The sequence below is a fragment of the Adiantum capillus-veneris genome, chromosome 19 (genome assembly GCF_014529385.1).
Source record: "Adiantum capillus-veneris isolate H3 chromosome 19, ASM1452938v2, whole genome shotgun sequence".
Taxonomy (NCBI): domain Eukaryota; kingdom Viridiplantae; phylum Streptophyta; class Polypodiopsida; order Polypodiales; family Pteridaceae; genus Adiantum; species Adiantum capillus-veneris.
The window spans coordinates 104553590-104573121 of record NC_140949.1 but is presented as its reverse complement, the minus strand read 5'-3'; the positions used below and the strand labels follow the sequence as shown (position 1 = coordinate 104573121).

The following is a 19532-nucleotide window of genomic DNA, read 5'->3' as shown; positions in this document are numbered from 1 at the left end:
AAATCCCTATTCTACTTACTCACATGCAATTAATGGTACCAACCATTTATAGCTAGCTTGAGGACCTCCCTTCTTGAGCAAAAAAAGAGAAACCTTGTCCTCTAATACCAATGTAACATTTAATGGCCTAGTGACTTGTGTGTAGCAGAAAATAGCATGAACATAGTGAGCATTTCATTAGAATAGATTCCTGATGAGATTAACAAGAGTGCTTGGGTGGAGAGAGCAACAAAAAGCATAACACGTAGTTAGATAGCATGAACAATACTTCAAAAGAGCGAAATTAAGAAATTGGCAGCAGTTGAGGACCAGGTTTGCATGGAGCTGCTGTCCCCCCTCCAAAAGGCTTTGTATTATGGTTTCTCCCATCAGGAGAGACATTTTACAATACAATTTCTTGTGTTCCTTCAATACTAGCTAGTGCAATGAAGATGGAAACTTCATGCAGTACGCAAAACACTTATCAAACATAACATCGATTCCCTCGTGGTCTCAGACCCAAGACTTCACACACCTTCGAAGATGGTGAGAGCTAGCGGGGTATGAGAGTAGATTGACAGGAAGAAGGAGTATTCTTACGAGAAAGATGTACATCTCCTCACATAATCACTCATATTAGAATAGCTTAGCTTAGTAATTAGCATGGTAGAGGAGATGAGCATGCATTGAAGCTTGGCTCTTGGTTGGATTTGCATCACAAAGCCAAGAGTTGTTGGTGTAGGCCTCCCTTCTCAAAAGCTTGGAGTAGGTGATAAGCTTTCCATTAAAGCTTGAGAAGGAGAGAGAGTCTTGTTTACTTCACACATGAGCTAGTGTGAGTGTGTAGGTGATAATGTCTTTGAAAAACCAGCCCCCCTCTCTCTCTTGGTCGACCCCTCTTGCTATTTGCTCTTGCTAGCATCCTATTAGACCTCTCAGGCTTAGCCAATGGTAATTAAGTAGCATAAGTGGTAGCCTTCTGACATGTGTCCCCCTTTCCCCTTTTGTGGGAGCATTAGGTAATTATTTAATTCAACTCAACTCTAATTGGACCCCTTTGCCTCCTGGCCAATAGGAATCAGGCAAGCCATTGGGCTGCTGAATGCTCATTAGTCCCCTTGGGAGACTGTCCAATAGTCTTCTAGAGAGATTAATTCTTATTGGTTATTTCATTAAGTGTTTTTAAATTAATTAAACTAGATTTACTCTAGCCTAATTCTCATTGGTCCACCTCCAAGGCCATCCAATAGGAATTGAATACACCTTGTGGGCATCTGGGCTAGGGAGTTGACATGTGTCCCTCATTGCCTTTGTGTAAAGGGAGCTTGTGTGTGTGTGAGACTTTCTCTCTCATCCCCTACTTGCAAGGCTCGCCCCCTCCTATGTAGGGATTGCTAAAGACTTTTGGGACACACACAAAGCATCCAATTCCCCCAACATTTGACCTTTGGACACAACCTTTGAATTTTGGAACCTTAGCATTTTGAAAGTCTTAATGGGCTGAACCTTAGGGTCTTTTAAGCCCATTGTTGAATATGGCTCTTTTACAGATGCCCCCCCCTTTGGATCCCTACTGTGGTCGGTCTGCTAGCTTAACCAATATTCTAGCTTTTTCTCCCCTGGCACTTCCCCATATTAAATGATCAATTTAACATGAGAAAATCATTTAGGAGAGTTAGATATTGATTATTATGACATGCTACCTCATACCAATGATAAATGTAAGAAAATTCATCCAAGCAGGACCTTGCATGTTATCTCAAATGTGGCATTTCAGTTAGCCCCATAGGTCATATGTCACTTTCAAGGAAGATCATATCATCTCTCTCTCTCTCTCTCTCTCTCTCTCTCTCTCTCTCTCTCTCTCTCTCTCCCTCCCCCTAAAACACACACACAGTACACACATATTAAGGTCTTTGAAAATTATTATTTAGAGTCTAGGTACATGGTTACATAGACCTGCGTTATAGCCTAAATTGATCATTTGTTTAAAAAGTGAACGTGGTGAGTGATCAATGAATACCACCACCTGGGCCTATTTTCCTTGGTCCTAATATTTGGACTTCTTGTGTTTTTGTGCTCGAGTCTTCCTCCTCATTCATGCCATTTTGACTCTCTTCATTTGTTTCCTCATTGCTCTCATCATTCTCTGTACCACCATTATGAATTTGGCTCTCTTCGTTCTTATCATTTTCGCTTTGTCCATTTTTGTTTCTACTCTCATATTGGTGATCGTAGCTCTCCTCATTCTTATCATTATGGCCTTCTTCATTTCTATAGTCATTGCTCTCCCCACTCTTATCATTGTGACTATCCTCATTTTGGTATTCACAGCTCTCCTTGGCATTATCGTTGTAGGTCCCTTGATATTGGTCATCACTGCTCTTTTCGTTCTTGTCTTCATGGCTCTCTTGATTCCAACTATTGTTGCTCTCCCCATTTTTACTATTATTATTGTTTTCTACATTCTTACTACCATTCTCATTTTCTCCATCGTAGCTCTCCTCATGCTTGTCCTTGTCACTCTCCTCATTCTTTTCATCATTTCTCTCTTCATTCTTGTCGTGAGAGCTCTCCTCATTCTTACTATTATAATTATTTTGGTCATCATGGCTGTCCTCATTCTTGTCCTTGTGGCTATCCCCATACTCACTGTTATCCTCATTTTGGTCCCCATAGCTCTCCTCATACTCGTCCCTGTGGCTTTCTTCATTGTCGTCGTCCCGGCTCTCCTCATTCTTGTTGTTATAGCTCTGCTCATTGCTATCATCGTAGTTCTCTTCACTCTTGTCATTGTGGCACTCTTCATTCTTGTTGTTGTTACTCTCCCCATTATTGCGACTATTGTCATCTTGGCAGTAGTGGTACTCTTTGGATTGTTCATGATCACCTCTGCCATCATCATCTTCATATTCCTCCTCACGGTAGTCTTGTGGAGACTGCTGGCCGTCTTGGCTGCCATAAGAGGAAGAGGCTTGCGCAAGCTGCTGGAGCAGGAGGATTAATGCAATGCAGAGCAGGGCCAAGGTCCATGATGATCTGCGGCTGCAGCCGCTGATAGCCATAAGTGCAGCGTGGGTATGAAGTAGGGTAAGGACGTACGTTGTGTCTGCGTGTGTGTATGTGAGAGCGCGCTCGTGTTTGCGTGTGTTGTAGCGCAATTTTTTTTGAGGATCAATATATGCCTGCATGGAGGGCCTTTTCTAACCACCAGTGCAGCTGCCAGCTGCATGAGCGTCGCCTTCGCCACCACCCTGTCCAATCACTGCAAGATACCGACGATGACGTGTAACTGGCAGGAGTACTAGCACGATATAACCCAATCATCTAGCTCCAAGTTGTGTTCCCTTCTCCAATCAACATCCACCTAGAAGGTACCTGCAACCAATCATCAACTAGTATCAGATCTTGCAGCCCCTTGAGCCAGCCACCACGTCGATCTGTCGATTCATTCAGCCGCGCGTAAGAGTTCCATGATGACATGGCCATTGTTCCTCGGCTTGGCGTCTCCATAACGTCACGAACTGCAGTTACGACACGGCTCCTTCCCCACACGTCCACGCCCTGCCTAATAGTGCATGTACGTTATCGTAAAAACGTGGAAAACCTGGCTTCATCCTTCACAACGTTCACGTAGATAACGTGCAAATGTGGTGCTTTTAGCCATGGAATGCCTTAGATACACTAGGGGTAGATAGTTGACCCCGATTCTACCCTTAGTTTTTCCATGAGGGGATCCAACGGCCACTCGTGATCCATGACACCGGCAAAGGATCTCCCTTCAAGCAACCCTCGTGCGAGATAATGACACCCCCCCTTTCCTCTTTTCGAGGATTGAACCCACAACCTGGGGGATGAGAATCATGCGCCCTAACCACATCACCAACGCACATCGTTTGTGGAATGTAGACGTCTTCCTCGAGGTTTGACGTGCAAACCTATCACAACGAGGGGGAGTACCCAAGTTCACTTTCGTGAACAAGATATACGATGCCTGCATAATGTCGAGGCCCTAGATTGTCCCCCCCCCCCCTCCCCCCCCCCCCCTCGTCCATAAGTGACACGGCCCTTTCTCGAGGGATCTACGGTGGATGTTCAATCCACCGTCGATCTCAATCTTTGCATGGAAAAAAAGATGCGTCCCTAGCCTCCCCGCCTCGGGTTCGACCTCACAACCTCCCATTGGACACCCGCGCTCCTTATCGAGTCCGACTGTCTCGTTTGCTTGTGATGCATGCGAGTCCAGTGCTATAAAACCCTCTCCCCCCCCCCCCCCCCCCCCGCCTGCTGCATGGATCTGACAGCCTGAAGCCCTCCCGCCCTGCTGATCGCATTCCCCGCCGTCGATCCCTCGAGTGACACCCCGTGTCACTTATAAACGAGGCCAGGCCCCCCCCTCCACCCCCAAAGTGGGACAATCAAAGAGAAGGGATCAAGGGGTTGGGACGGGTCCACATCCAATCGTAGATTTGGAGACAAAAATTTCACCAAATTGGAGGATTAACTTTGTGCCCTCCTCTTTCCAAGGGGTGCTACCTTAACCATTTCCACTATCATACATTCATGAAAATGTTTGGTCTGCAGAAAATAAAAACTTCTATCCCCCCTTCCCCCGTTACAAGCAATCCAATTTCACATCTTGAAGATCTCTTTCCAATCGTTGATCCTTTGAGTCATCCCCCCCCTTCCTTTTGATCGTCGATAAATTTTTCCAACCTTTGAAATTGTTGGGGAGAAAAGCGTAGATTGGGAGCAACATTTGACTTCACGACACCCTCACCCCAAGCCATATGCCTTACCCAACACACTAATGTACACGATGGTGCCAACTTGGGTGCTGTTTCGGGCTCCATGCACATGTGTGCGCAAAGTTCACATCATAGATAGTTTACGTGTAGTTCATAACCAAGTTCAATTTGAGTTCACACATGATCATAAAATAAATTTAAATTTCGTTGTCAACCAAGATTGTTGTGGGTGTGTGACATCAATTCCAACCATAGAGCCCCTCTGAAACGGAGATGTCGATTTAGTGCCCTGCCCCCCGCCCCCCAAAAAAAAGGAAAACAAAATAGAAAAAAATAAACAAAACAGGCAATCAAACAAAAAAAAACAAACAAACAAAAATCGAGTGGCACCGAGCATAGTTTGAAAAGAATCTACGAGCATGATTAGGTGATGTAAAGTTAGCAATTGAAAGCTATTGAATTAATGTTAGGTGTGAACTATAGGTGAACCATGTGGGATGGACGTATGGTAGGGTGGAATACTATCTAAGGAAAATTTAGCTAAGGCCCATAGATGAAGTCCTCTAATATTGAGTTAGGTTGTGGGTAGCTATAGGGTAAAGGGGCCAATAAGGGTACGGGTACCAGAACAAAGTTGCACCTCCCCCAATATAGAGCCAAAAAATTGGAATATGATTGGAATCTTGGTGATGTTTCTTTCTTTGATTTGTTGAAAAACTGATTATTACTGGGCCTTGCCTGTCTCTAATACGTGAGAGACTTCATTTTGCATTGGAGAATGCGATACGCTATGTATTATTCTGCAATTGTAGGTAGATTGCGCTCAGATTTTTGGGATGAAATCCTCTCTTCAACACGCATCTTCTGCCCCTCCTTCGACTCGAATCTGATAACGGGGGAGGGAGCTATGGCCAACGCCTCTTAGCTGGCCCACCACTGGCCCCTTTATCCTATAGCTCTTGAATAAAGTAAAGAGCAATTCCTCCTCACACAAAAAAAACATCATTACCCACTTAGTGGCCATGTCAGCTCACTCGTTTGAAATTGAGCACTTGTCCCGTCTGCATGCAGCAAAACTCAACGATCAGTTTTGTGCATGAAGGTCCTTTCCATTCCCCCGACATGTAACTAGAACAAAAGTAGGTATTTTTCCCCCACCCCCCTTTTCCACACGCGCGCACACACACACAGAGTTCTGCATGTGCTCTCAGTATTTTCCCTTGGCAAGATGCCCTATAGTCAAGGCAAGCTGTCTCCATCACCCCCCCCCCCCCCCCCTCAAAAAAAAAAAAAAAGTCTACTTCACTTTGCCCATTTGGTGTGTTGGAAACTAAGTGTGTTTTGCTTTTATGGGTGTCGTGCATGTGCTTGTATGGGTTATCAAAATATATTTATAAAAAATGATTTAGAGGCGCTAAAATAGCCAAAAAACCCAATAGTAATCAGTATGATTTTCAAACAATTATGTACTACAAGCTATCTTCAATTGCCTAGTTATGCAGTCGCAGAAAAAGTATCAAAGGAGAAAAAAAATAGGTACCGTCAGCTGGTAACTGTACGTTTTAGCATAAAAAACCCTTAATGTATGTCATCAAGGTATCAAGGTGAGTACCGACCTGAGATGGTAGCTCAACAACTTCCATAGCTGCTTAGTATCAAAAAAGCCCTCACACCTCTCCTTAAAATACACACATATAGGAAATAACCCATAGACTAAGTGAGGGGCCAGAGCACCTTGTTGACAGGATATTATATGTTCAGTCTGAATATTGTTGGGTTTGAAATTGGGATGCTGCTCTAAATATTGCTGACTCTGAATATTACTGAGTTTGATATTTGGCCAGTCAGATATTTGCTGACTCTGATTATTGCTAAGTTTGAATATTGCTGCGTCGGATTATTTGTTGAATATTTACTAGGTCGAAATATTGCTAGGCCGGATTTTGGTTCGGTCGGATTTTGCTGACTCTAATATTTTATGTCAAGAACATTTTTGGGTTGGACAATTATAAGCATCAAATGGTACTTGTATTGGAATGAGTTGTAAGTAGTGGAATGCGAGAGAAGATTTAGCCATGGTGTTCTTTGCTCTGTTTGATCTTTCTCTAAGTTCTGTATGCCGACTCTGAAGTTATCTAACTATGTCTTTTGCTGAGTCTGATCATGGAGTGAGTATCTATTCTCTGTTTGAGAGCATGTTGTGAGATAGAGATTCTTGTGTTGTTGAACCCCAACACATTTGGCGATCCCGTTGGGCCACTGAAGGTTTATTTGGTGAACCTACTACCATTGTTTGTGTGTTGTGTCTGACATCCTTGTTTTGTTGATTACCTAGTGTAATGGTATGTCTGTTGGGTCTGATTACCTTCTGTGTCAACATTCGAGGTCGGTGTTTGTGTTTCACGAGAGTAATGATTCTATGAAAGAACCTATCCCAAAGGAGAAATTGTTAGACGGAGGAGCAGAAATTCAGGAGCAGTAGATCATGTTTGATTAAAAGCGTTGCTGCAGATTCAAAATTTAGATTTTGCTGATATAAGTGTTGCAGATTCAGGTTGCATAGATTCAGTAAGGTGTTGCAGATTCAGGCTGCATAGATTCAGTAAGGTGTTGCAGATTCAGGTTGCACACATTCAATAAGGTGTTGTAGATTCAGGCTGCACAGATTCATAATGTGCAAAATGGGAAAAATTTGGATGATTAATTTGCAGAGACAAAGTAACAATTTCTTGAAATGAGAGAGAGAAATCTGATGCTTCATCTGATGTTGATAATTAGATCTCTTGAAGTAAACAAACTCAAGAATGGTATCTTTCACTGAAGAGTGTGGATTGCAAGTTCTCTGAGCGGGAGTAATGAGCGAGCCGAGCCGCCTTCCTTTGTGAGTGTGTGGTAGCATCAAACGGCACGCCGATACCCATGAATGGGGAGATCCATAGCCAGGGAGGAGAGGCCGCCTTCACGGTGTAATGAGGCAGCCTTCACTGGCATGTTAACCTGTCGCGTTTTTGTGCTAGTTAGCAGTTTCAAGTTAGCACATCTTCGAAAAGTTGGGCGTCCTGTAAATTTTTTACAAATAATATCAAAATTTTTCGGAGGTTGTACATTTGGATTCCTTGTTTTAAGTGCTTTCTATTGATATATCATATGTCATAGATCTTGGAGATGTAGCTCAAGTTATTGTACTAGTTAGCATATGTCAAAATTGTGCTAGTTAGCATTGTCCGGGACATGAAAAAGCATGACAGGTTAACATGCTTTCACCCGCCATGCCAGGGGAAACATATTTTTACCTCTTAGTTTATTACTCAAGGGCTGGGTCCCATGGTCTTTATAAAGTAATGGCATAATTTGAGCAGTATCACTAAAGTGACCTAGCAAAATCTGTGCTAGATCAAAGTGGGGGGGGGGGGGCGTGGTTGGGGGGTGTGGTGTGGAACAAAAAGGGGGGTTTGGGTGGGGATGGTTTGTAATTGATTATAACCAGAATACCTATAGTACCATAGTGTGTGTGTGTGTGTGTGTGTGTGTGTTTGTTAGTGTATTTAAGTGTGAATGTGTGTGTGCATAAGTATGTGAGTATATTGTGTGTAATCTTGGAAGCACACACACACACACACACACACACACACACACACACACACACACACAGAGAGAGAGAGAGAGAGAGAGAGAGAGAGAGAGAGAGAGAGAGAGAGAGAGAGAGATAAGCTTTTGAAAGCTTTTGTGCTAGCAATGGCATTCGGAGGCAAAGGACAACCCCAAGGACACCTCAACAAAATGGGATTTCGGAAAGGATGAACATGACAATCATGGAACGAGCACGAAGCATGCGGCTACATGCAGGCCTACCACTTGAGCTTTGGGCGGAAGCTGTAAGTACGTCTGTGTACTTAATCAACCGGTCACCCTCAACGGAATTGGATGGGGGAGTTCGAGAAGAGGCATGGACAGGTAAACCGGTGAATTATGCATTTCTCAAAGTGTTTGGGTGTGAGGCTTTCATGCACATAGATAGAAGCCTAAGATCAAAGTTAGATGCAAAGTCCAGAAAGTATTTCTTCATTGGCTATGGAGAAGGAGACTTTGGGTATCGCCTATGGAATCCTGAAGATGGTAAAATCTTAAGGAGTAGGGATGTAATTTTTAACGAACAAAATATGTACAAAGATTACTTGCAAAGAAAACAAACAAAAGAAACAAGTGATGAGTACATGGAGCTTGAGGACTGCAAACAGTGACAATGTGCAACAACGTCAACCAAATGAGGAGCCTCAACCTATTCCTCGAAGATCTACAAGAGCAAGTAGACCTCCAGAAAGTTTTGTTCCTTCCTTCAACCATCTCTTGATCTCAGATTCTGGAGAGCCGGAATCATATGAAGAAGTTATGCAACATGAATCCAAAGAAGAATGGACGAAGAGCATGCAAGTGGAGATGGACTCACTACATCGCAACCAAACATGGGAGTTGGTTGAGTTGCCTAAAGGTAAGCGGGCACTTCAAAACAAATGGGTGTACAAGCTAAAGGAAGAAGAAGGTGGGAAGAAAAGGTACAAGTCTAGGCTTGTGGTAAAAGGTTTTTCTCAAAAGAAAGGTATTGACTTTAATGAAATATTTTCTCCTGTTGTAAAAATGAACTCAATTAGGCTTGTCTTAAGCCTTGTGGCTGCTCATGATCTAAATCTCGAGCAAATGGATGTAAATACGGCATTCCCTCAAGGTGACTTAGAGGAGGAAATCTACATGCTTCAACCAAAGGGGTATGAAGTAAAAGGTAAGGAGAAAATGGTTTGCAGATTAAAGAAGAGCTTGTATGGTTCAAAGCAAGCATCAAGAGAATGGTACTTGAAGTTTGATCGATGGATGTTGGATCATGGATTCACAAGATGCAACTCGGATCACTGCGTCTACACGAAGAATTTGGGAGATGGGAAATTCATCATCCTAATGTTGTATGTTGATGCCATGTTGACTGCAAGTGCTAACATGCAAGACATCAAAGACCTAAAAGAGGAGCTGTCCAAATCTTTTTCAATGAAAGATTTAGGTGCTGCAAAGAGGATACTTGGTATGAAAATATCAAGGGATAGGACGAAGAAAACAATAATGCTATCTCAAGAAGATTACATCAAGAAGGTACTAGAAAGGTTTGCAATGCAAAATGCAAAACCAGTTTCTACACCTTTGGCTGGTCATTTTAAACTAACGAAGGATATGTGTCCAAAGACACAAGAGGAGATAGCCTATATGTCTAAAGTTCCATATGCTGCAACGGTAGGTTCTCTAATGTATGCTATGGCCTTTTCTTATCAACACAACTACTCATGACATGATGCCTCTTGAAAAAATTTCATAATCTGATACAACTCTCTACAAAAATTTGGCATGCAATACCTGACACAAACCTCCTTCTTATGACAAGGCTTACGCATGTAAGGAGATTGCTTTGTAGAGTGCCCATGCTTTTGAAAAATAGAGAACTTTTTCTTCTTCTTCTTCTTCTTCTTCTTACCCATATTAAATCTAGAAATCAAATAGCAATGTTAGCCCTTACATTCAGTCCAACACACTGAAGAGAGACTATATGCAAGCTTGAAGTGGAGAGCATATGATACAATACCTAGATCCACTCCAACCCTAACAAATAGTTTCTTATACATGCTCTAAGATTTCTAAACTCAAAATTCAAGTAATTGCTTGCAAAAAAACTAAAATATGGCTTACTTGGATTAATTTTGACTCCTTGGCAATTCAGGTTGATAAGGTTTTGAACTTTAGCTTCACCTTCAAGGTTAGGATCCACCACTTTACTCACTTCAAGAATTTTGGTCAGATATTTTGACTCTAGCTTTTCAATAATTTACTGATTTGATTTCAGGTTCAAAAGTTCAAGTACACTCCTGAATAAGGATTCCATGGTCTTGAAATTTGTTTTCAACTTATTCCTCCTGCACGCCACTAACTCTTGTTTTTAGGGTGCTATTTTATATTAGCAAATGGTTTTTGCACTTGATGGAATCCACTTTTCTCTGCAATCCTTCTCTTCTCAATTGACACCAATGCTCAAGACTCTTCTTGCTTTCTTTCTTCTCAACACTTGCAAGCTACGACAAAAACATCTATTCGCAACACTTTTGGTCTCCTATTCTCCAAGATTCCTTTTTTTCTTTTTGCCATTTTGCTTTCTTGGGTCTTTAGCAACCCATGCTTTTTGCACCCCTTCCTTTCACTCAAGGTAGCCACTATCCATACTCTTCAAGTCTCCTCTCTCCTTGTCTGCAACATTCTACTTCATCAACATCCATCCCAAGAAAGGCATTGATTCACGCGTTCCTTTGCCACAACCATGTGGGCATATATTCCAATCAATGTGCTCTAAGTGATGACAACCTGGTGAGGAGGCTTTCAAGAATGTTTCAAGCTTTCCCAAGGACATCACATTTGGCATACCCTGCAATCAACGTGTTTGGAGAGATGAAATTTCAATTTGTGACGAGACAACATTTCATTGCATACATACCAATGAAAGCATTATGAAGCAGGACATGTCTCTACAGCAACCCATGCACATTTTGCATACATACCAATGAAAGCATTGTGAAGCATGACATGTCTCTACAAAAAGCCTTGCACATTTGTCATGCATACCAATGAGAGCACTGTGAAGCATGACATGTCTCTACAATCGTCCCTGCACATTTGGCATCCATATCAATGAAAGCACTGCAAACTAGGACATGTTTCTACAATAGCCCCTAACTAGTGATCTCATCGAATTCTCTGACCATGTCACTATCTTTCATACAAAAGTGTAGTGCTCTTCATCCATTGAAGTTTCATGTTGGAAAAATCCTCAAATCAATGCGTTCCAAGAGCTGAAATCCCAAATAGGAAGGTGTCGACCTTTTTGAGCTTTGACGTAGACGTTGCATTTGGCATGCATGTCGACCAAAGCACTACCAATTCAAGACATGTTTATGTAAAAGCCCCTAACTAGAAATCTCATCATGAATTTCTCTCAGCCATGTGGCCATCTTGCACAATGTTGTAGGCCTTCAAGGTGCAACGAATTCACTTTGCATCTACTAAAAACATCCCAAAGCTTCTTTGCCAAAGTCATGGTAAGCATACCCTACAATCAATGTGTTCGAAGAGACAATGTCACATACAGAAATGTAGTGCTCTTCATCCATTGAGTTTCTCTTATTTTACCCGATGTGATCAAAAAGCATTCAACCCTCACACACTAACTGTAAGACATGGTTCTATGATATCTGTAGACTATCAATCATGCCATGAATTCTCTCACTCATGCCAACCTCTTGCAAAATGCCACAAGTTTTCAAGCTGCACACATAGGTAGGTGACTCCATTTGGAGAAGGGGCATCAATTTGCATATGTTGAAATAGCCCATAGCTTCCTTACCACATCCGTGCTATGGGTATTAATTTGCAATCAACATAGCCCAATTGGTGCTACCCTAGACATGAAGTTGATCAAGATGATGTCGTATTTGGTCTGCATATAAACAAAAATACCACCAACTATATCATGATGCATGGTTCTGCAATAGCTAATGATCAGCAAGTCATGGTTCTATAATAGCCCTTGACCGTCAATTCCATCATGAACTCTCTTGCCCATGTGAATGTCTTGCATAATGCCACATGCATTCAAGGTGCAGGCATTGGTGATTCCATTTGGAGAAAGGTCTTCACATTTTTGAAAATATCCCACAACCATTTAGCACATTTCTTGCAGTTAAAATACTTCAAGTGACAATTTTTTGAAAACAAAGTGATGAAGACACCTTCACTTAGCATTTGCATTGTCTAGACACATTAGGAAATTTCATAGGTCATTTGGAGGGCCTTCTAAGAAAAATAGAATTTTGACTTTCTCTCTCTAGAAAATAGGTGTGGTAAAAGCAATTGTAAACTTGGAATAACCATTCAAAAAGCGCACTTACAAGTAGATTCTTGCCACAATGTCATAAGGGCCATGATGATTGAAGAATAAATCATTTTTAGTTGCATTTAATGAACGTCCTAGAATTGGAGGGAGTTTCTCGTACATGGAATGTATGACTAAAGGAAATAGGATGTATCCTTCTAAACCTGCTCTCTCCTTACTCTCTCATTTTTTGTGCGCTGACCTTAAATAAATCCTCCCTTTCTTTCATTGTTGCATACATGGCTTCTTCTTCCACCCCCACAAATGTCCTCCTTAAAAGACCCTTCTATCATCTACACATTGACATGGAACCCCAATATACGCCACTGTGTAACCGAGGCAAAACTAACATCAAAGTGACATCGATCATGACAGAGAGACTCAAAGCAGAGGGAGAAAAACACTTAGATATTTGGACAAAAGGCTCACTCTATCCCATGATCAATGCTTTCCTTGCATTTTCAAATCCCACTAACTTATTGAACTTTGCAGGTAATGGAGAGAATGGATTGCTTGGCTACTATAAAGCTCTAAACAACAAATCAAAAACTTATAAAGACATGGTGAAGCACCAAGAAAATGAGATTCAGAGACTTTCAAACTTGCATTAGGAGGACCAAAAGATTGTAATTCAATGCACACAAGAATCACAGGTCTTGCGAACAAAGGTACGGTCATTACAAAACAAAGAGACAATGTTAGGCACTCGTGTGCGAAAGAAAAAACTACGGAATCTTGAAACATTGAAGGTAGGCTCTGGTATCCTTAAGAAAAGAATTCAAGCATTGAGGTGAGCATTGTAAACTATCTAATTAATTTAAATTAATCTAAGTTTTTGCTTATGTTAGTTATTCTTTCTTTGTAGAGATTCTATCTATCCAGACAAAGAAAATATAGACCCGAAGGCCAATGTAGGAAAGCAGTTAAAGCCATTGATAACTAGTGGTCTTGCAAAGGATATAATGCATGACAAAAAGTTTAAGGTTTTGCAACGGGATGTCGTTGTTGACAGATTCATTTCAAAGAATGCAGTGCCTGCTAAGCATATACAGGGTACATTGGACTCCCTTGGAGTTAGTAAAAGAGGTTACTCAACTATCCAACAGTCTATCTCTTTCATGTTTGTGAAGAAGGGAATAAAGTCTAAGCTTTTACAAATAGCTGCAAGTGTTTGGAAGGAAAGACTACAGCTCAATAATGAACAGACAGATTTCATTGGATGTCCATTTTATATTCAAGATATTTATAGCTCACAGTGAACTACTGTCACTATGATGAGTACAACAATATCTTCATGGACCTCACTTTGTTGCAAACTAGAATGGTAGAGTTTTACAATATCACATTCAACGAGACAGGCGGTGTTCTACATTTTGTTTTGAAGCTAGATGAGTGTGAGATTCTTAAAGAGAAGAAGCTAGAGTGAGTTACAATCACATTAATGAATAGGGCTCTTCCCAAATGTCCCACTGATGACCCTTCATAATTCAGTGTTCAATCAGAAACAAACATATGGTGGCTTGGTGCATTTCAGGTAATCCAGTTATCTCCAATTTTGCAACTCTAGCAAGCCCTCTATTGTACCTAAATTTTAGATTTATTTTTCGTATCTCATAAGGATTAATCTTGTAGGTAAAGAAAAAAGGCCATGACATTTTATTTTGGGTGTTCCATCAAACCCCTATTCCAGATATCATTGACAGGCAAATGAATCGAGGAGAGGTATTGGCTGTAGATGGGAGAGGAGACTTTCAATTTCAATGGCATCTTGCAAGTGGCCTCAAAACACTAAAGTGTATGTATAATAGTGGAATGAGTGCCATGGCAAAGTCTCCATGCTTGTATTGCATGGAGCCTGCAAAGGTGATGGACCCAAAGTGGTGGAGAAAGGCTGCTACTCGTCACAATCAAGAATCTAATTTTCGACCAGTTCTGGATATACCACTTGTTAATGTCCATATTTGTACAATGCATGGTCTCTGCCGAATTGTAGAGAAGTTGGTATATCTGTAGATTGGGTTTGCTTGGAAAATCAAGAAGTCAGTTGAACGACAAGTCGCTCTAGAGGATTTTGGAACTAGTTTTGTCAGAAATTGGTCTACATGGGGGCAATGTGAAAATCCAGCGGACGAAAAAAGGTCAACCAATGAGAAAGACGTACCGTGCAAACCATCCATAGGTGGGGTCAAGGAACACCGTTTTCTATCTAAACCTCAAGGTATGAAAGATGTGAAGCTAACAAAGTGAGGGAGAGTATATCACTCTACCTACATTAGCAAAATTGAGTATATGCACTGGAAAAAACTTCATTTAGCAGTGAAAGACTAAGAGACAACAACTCGCAATGCAAAGGGTGATGTGTGGCATTCCATTGACACGTTATTTCAAATGTGTGAGAATGATGATTGGTTGCAGGATAATCTCAGCAAGTTTAGATGGAACCTTCAGCTCTACTGAAAAAATCCTTCAAGACAGCATGGACTGACACTCAAATCACTCATTACATGGTAAATTCAAAGGACCTCAGATAGTCTTAGTACTAAGTTTGTGTTTAAATTTCTAAATAAATTTCTTGTTTTACAGCATATTATTTTTAATCATTTTCCATACTTCATCCAGAAGTATGGGAATCCACATATATGGAACACCCAGGGCCTGGAGAAGTCTCATTACATGGCTAGAAATGCCTACTTTAGACACACACAACATGGAGGCTCTCGAAATAAGGCAAACAATCTGAAGGAGTTATTTCAAAGGTTTTTATCACTCAAGTGCTTTTGAAAGTCAAATGAGGTGGAGGGAGACAATGCAATATGCCAATCATTGATGGAACAAGAGAGTTAGAGTTTAGATGATTGGATGTACCACAAATGCCTGTAGAATTAAATTCAATATGTACCACAACTATTTCAACCTTTTGATGATTTGCAAATATCATTTGGAACCTCGCCCTTGTGAAGGGGATCGGGGAGCACCACAGACGGAGAGTGAGAGAGAGAGAAGGAGACACACACACGATGTGGGTGGGGAGACTCCAAGAGTGAGCAGCCCCCTATACACTTATGCTATGTATAAGGTATACAAGTCAGTGGGCGCCCAGACTCTGGGCGGCCGGGCAAGGCACAGACGCCTATACCCCAACAACCTCCCACTTAAAGGCGACTGTGCCTTTAAGCAAGAGAACCTAGTCTAAAGACTACAAAAGGTGAGAGAAAACCGCTCTCAACCGATGCCCACTGGCTGGCTGTGATCGTGTGCATCCGGCTGTCCTGCTCCCGTGTAAGTCCATACACCACCAGACGTACCGCACACGTACTGCAAGTATGTATGCAATACCTGCATATCTCCCTCGTGCACTATGCCATCATCAGTCAACAAACGACTGACAACCCCAACTGCAAATGCTCCCACTGCAGCTGCGATATCCGGTCTCAAGATCAACATCTCATACATGAGACCACCGAATGCCGATGCAATGCTAGCGGGCCTTGCTAGCTCTACGGAGCATGCATCAACATATATATCCCTGGCAATAGGCATCTCTGACTGACAAGGCGTGTCAGCCACATGCATCTCCTGACTCTCCGCAAAAGACGCATCAACCTGTCGTGCAACCTCAGAGCAAACCAGCTGCTCTAGGTGTCTGCTGGAAGACATATCCTGCACAACTATATCCCCATGCTCACTGTCGAGCATAGAAAGGAATGACTGCATAATCGCTGACATCTCAGCCTCCTCTGCAATCATCCACTGCAAACATGACCACTCAATCTGTTGTGACTCACTAGAGCTCTCATGCTCTAACTCCGTATGCATAGACTCTTGCACAACGTCCTCCTGTCGTGACTCACTAGAGCAAGACCGCTCTACCTGTCTATCCTGCATAGAAGTATCTCGCACAACTGACTCTCTGCTTTGCTCAGTCACTAGCAAAGTATGCATGTTTGACTCTGTCACCTCTCTATGTGACTGCTCAAGTCGTGCCCCAACTGTGTGCACAACGAGCTCACTACTCTGCACTCCATGCAAAGTACCCTGCAACCCACAAGCAAAAGAGACTCGCCTGCTCTCTCGCTGTCTACCTGGTTGCGTGATCACAAAGACAACACCGTCTCTCCCGTGATCCACATGCAATGGGTAACCTGTACCACTCCTGGCACCTCTCGCAATCACTAGCGAACCCAAATGCATCACAAAATCTCGCTCTCGTAGCAAAATCTGACATCCACAATCTCTAAGCTGACCAATCGAGATCAAACTCACTGTCAAATCTGGTACATAGCGCACATGTCGTAACAAGTAAGATGCACCACTCGGTAATGACAGTCTCACATCTCCTGCACCTGCTATCGCATGCACCGATCCATCGGTCAAACGTAGACTGCCAAGCATCCCGCTAGAATAGCTACAAAACCATGCACGATGCGGCGTGACATGAAACATAGCATCTGCGTCTAGCAACCACTGCGAAGGGAGTGCACTATCCACATGTATAGCATCTCGTGCATAGCTCGAGATAAAAGTGACATCCCCGTCACTAGTATACTCCGACACTACATGTGCCTCAACTATCAAAGCAACTGAGTCCATGGCATTACTACATACATCTCTGAAAATGCCATGTCTCCTACGATGTCGCATACGACAAAAACAGCGCCGTCTAACGTGTCCAGAATGACCACAATACCAACATGTCATCTGTCGGCGTGCTCGTGAATGTACATGTCTCACACAAGTCCGTGATGACTCAGATCTATCATACATATCATGTAATCTGCGCCAAAGTGCTCTCGAAGTAGTCTCATACATAACAAGAGCATATACAGATTCCGCAAGGTGCAAAGAGAGCGTAGATAGTGCCATCTCCTCTAGCTCCTGCCACTGATCGTCAGACATGTTTGAAGGTCTACCTGCATCACCACTCAATGGTCGATGCAACCCTCGCTGTGTCAATGCATCAAACATACACTCTCTCCATGCCGCAAAGTCTGACCCATCAAACACGCGCATCTGTGAGAGGTCACAATCTGATCGATCACCTGTCTCTGCCATGAGCACAATGTAGCAAACTAGAAAGCAAAACCACCTCACCAACAACACCTGGAAACTGTCTACCAATATGGCCAGAAACACAATGTAAAACCTGTGAGACACACTCCAAAATAGAGCTCCCGCAATGTCAATACAAGCCTCGCCTGCTCTAGTATCACACTGCAATCTGTGAGCTAATCACCAAGCCCACACTGTGCGGTATCGATGCATACACACGCACAAATCTCCCACCTGCAGAGAACACCGCACACAAATGCTGAGTGCAACCCGCAATCTCTACCTAGATCGCATAAATGATACGCATAAAACTCCTGGGAAAATTTCGCCAGAGTTTCGTCAGTAAAACGGCCACAAAACCAGTAACCAAACTGACTGCACGCTCAAAACCATGAGCAACCAAAGCGCATCAAACCGTACTCCAAATGCATGCACCAATCTCCACACTTTGCATACATCATTGCAAACACCTGCAAATCTAGTATACAAATATCTGCTCTACCTGTGACTGCCAAAAAACATGCTCGAGGCATACATTGCCGAGCTCAAAATGCAATCACATTAGTCTCTCTGAGCATCAAACCACATAAGGCATACATCGTATCCTCCCACCTGTGAGGAAACTTGCAGAAAATATCACTCTCACATCTGAGAGCAAACCATGTGTGGAATCCTCGACACACAATAAACAATTGCTGGTGCAGAAAATTCAGCGTTCAGAATTTTAAAATTCTGATATGACGAGCGCGTCCAGAGCATGCCAAAACCCCAAGGTAGACTCCTGGATCATATGTATCCGAGTCCGGGTGTGAAAGCTATGCCAAAAACAGTGTTTTTGGGACCCGAAAGTGCACAAATAAACTTGCTGCTGTACCTGCTGTAATTCAAAGCATAATTTCAGCAAATAGACATCACCATCGCTTCCGGAGCGTGCCAAAACCCCAAGTTACACCTTAACCTTGCATAAATCGCATTCCGTATGCAAAAGCTCTGATACCAATTGAAGGGGATCGGGGAGCACCACAGACGGAGAGTGAGAGAGAGAGAAGGAGACACACACACGATGTGGGTGGGGAGACTCCAAGAGTGAGCAGCCCCCTATACACTTATGCTATGTATAAGGTATACAAGTCAGTGGGCGCCCAGACTCTGGGCGGCCGGGCAAGGCACAGACGCCTATACCCCAACACCTTGTATCTGATCATTAAATGTTTGCCATACTCTAAGAGTCCAGTAGGGTTTTCTTTCCCTAAAGATAATGCCATTGCTATGTATGTGTAGTAATATGATGCACGGCCCCCAGTATATCCTGGCGAGTAACCAAAACAATCTCTCCCAAAAACCTTGTCGACGAGGATAACTTTGTCAGCATTTTGTAGTAGCATTGGACCACCTAAGAAGCGAGATAATGTCTTGAAAGCATAGGTTGTAGTATTCCCCTCTTGTGACATTCCGTTGTGGAAGATTAGGATGGGTGCCATACATAAACTAGGAAGATATTGTCCTAGAGCTGCATCCCTACCATGGGACTGTCTTCTTCGACGACAAAGAAAGTCATCCTTTTCAGCAATCCATGACTGTAAACAAAAGAAGTGTTTGTGTATGAGAGAGAGAGAGAGAGAAAGAGAGAGAGAGAGAGAGAGAGACAGAGAGGGGGGGGGGGCAAGATTTTATACCATGAAACTCTCATCTTGCAAAAAAATCTCATCCTTCCATAGGTTGACTGATCCAGTTGACTCCTGGGCTGGTCGCTTAAACCAATCCTCCATATCATGTTTACTAGTTGATGTCTTAATATT

General features: G+C 42.6%; 1 protein-coding gene across 1 annotated transcript; it reads right to left on the bottom strand.

Moving 5' to 3' along the window:
* Window positions 1-1933: 1933 nt before the first annotated feature.
* Window positions 1934-3140, bottom strand: LOC147434591 (uncharacterized). Its single transcript, XM_086489986.1, has one exon. The coding sequence runs from the start codon at window positions 3042-3044 to the stop codon at window positions 1992-1994; it is 1053 nt and encodes a 350-aa protein (XP_086346112.1). The 5' UTR covers window positions 3045-3140; the 3' UTR covers window positions 1934-1991.
* Window positions 3141-19532: the final 16392 nt, after the last annotated feature.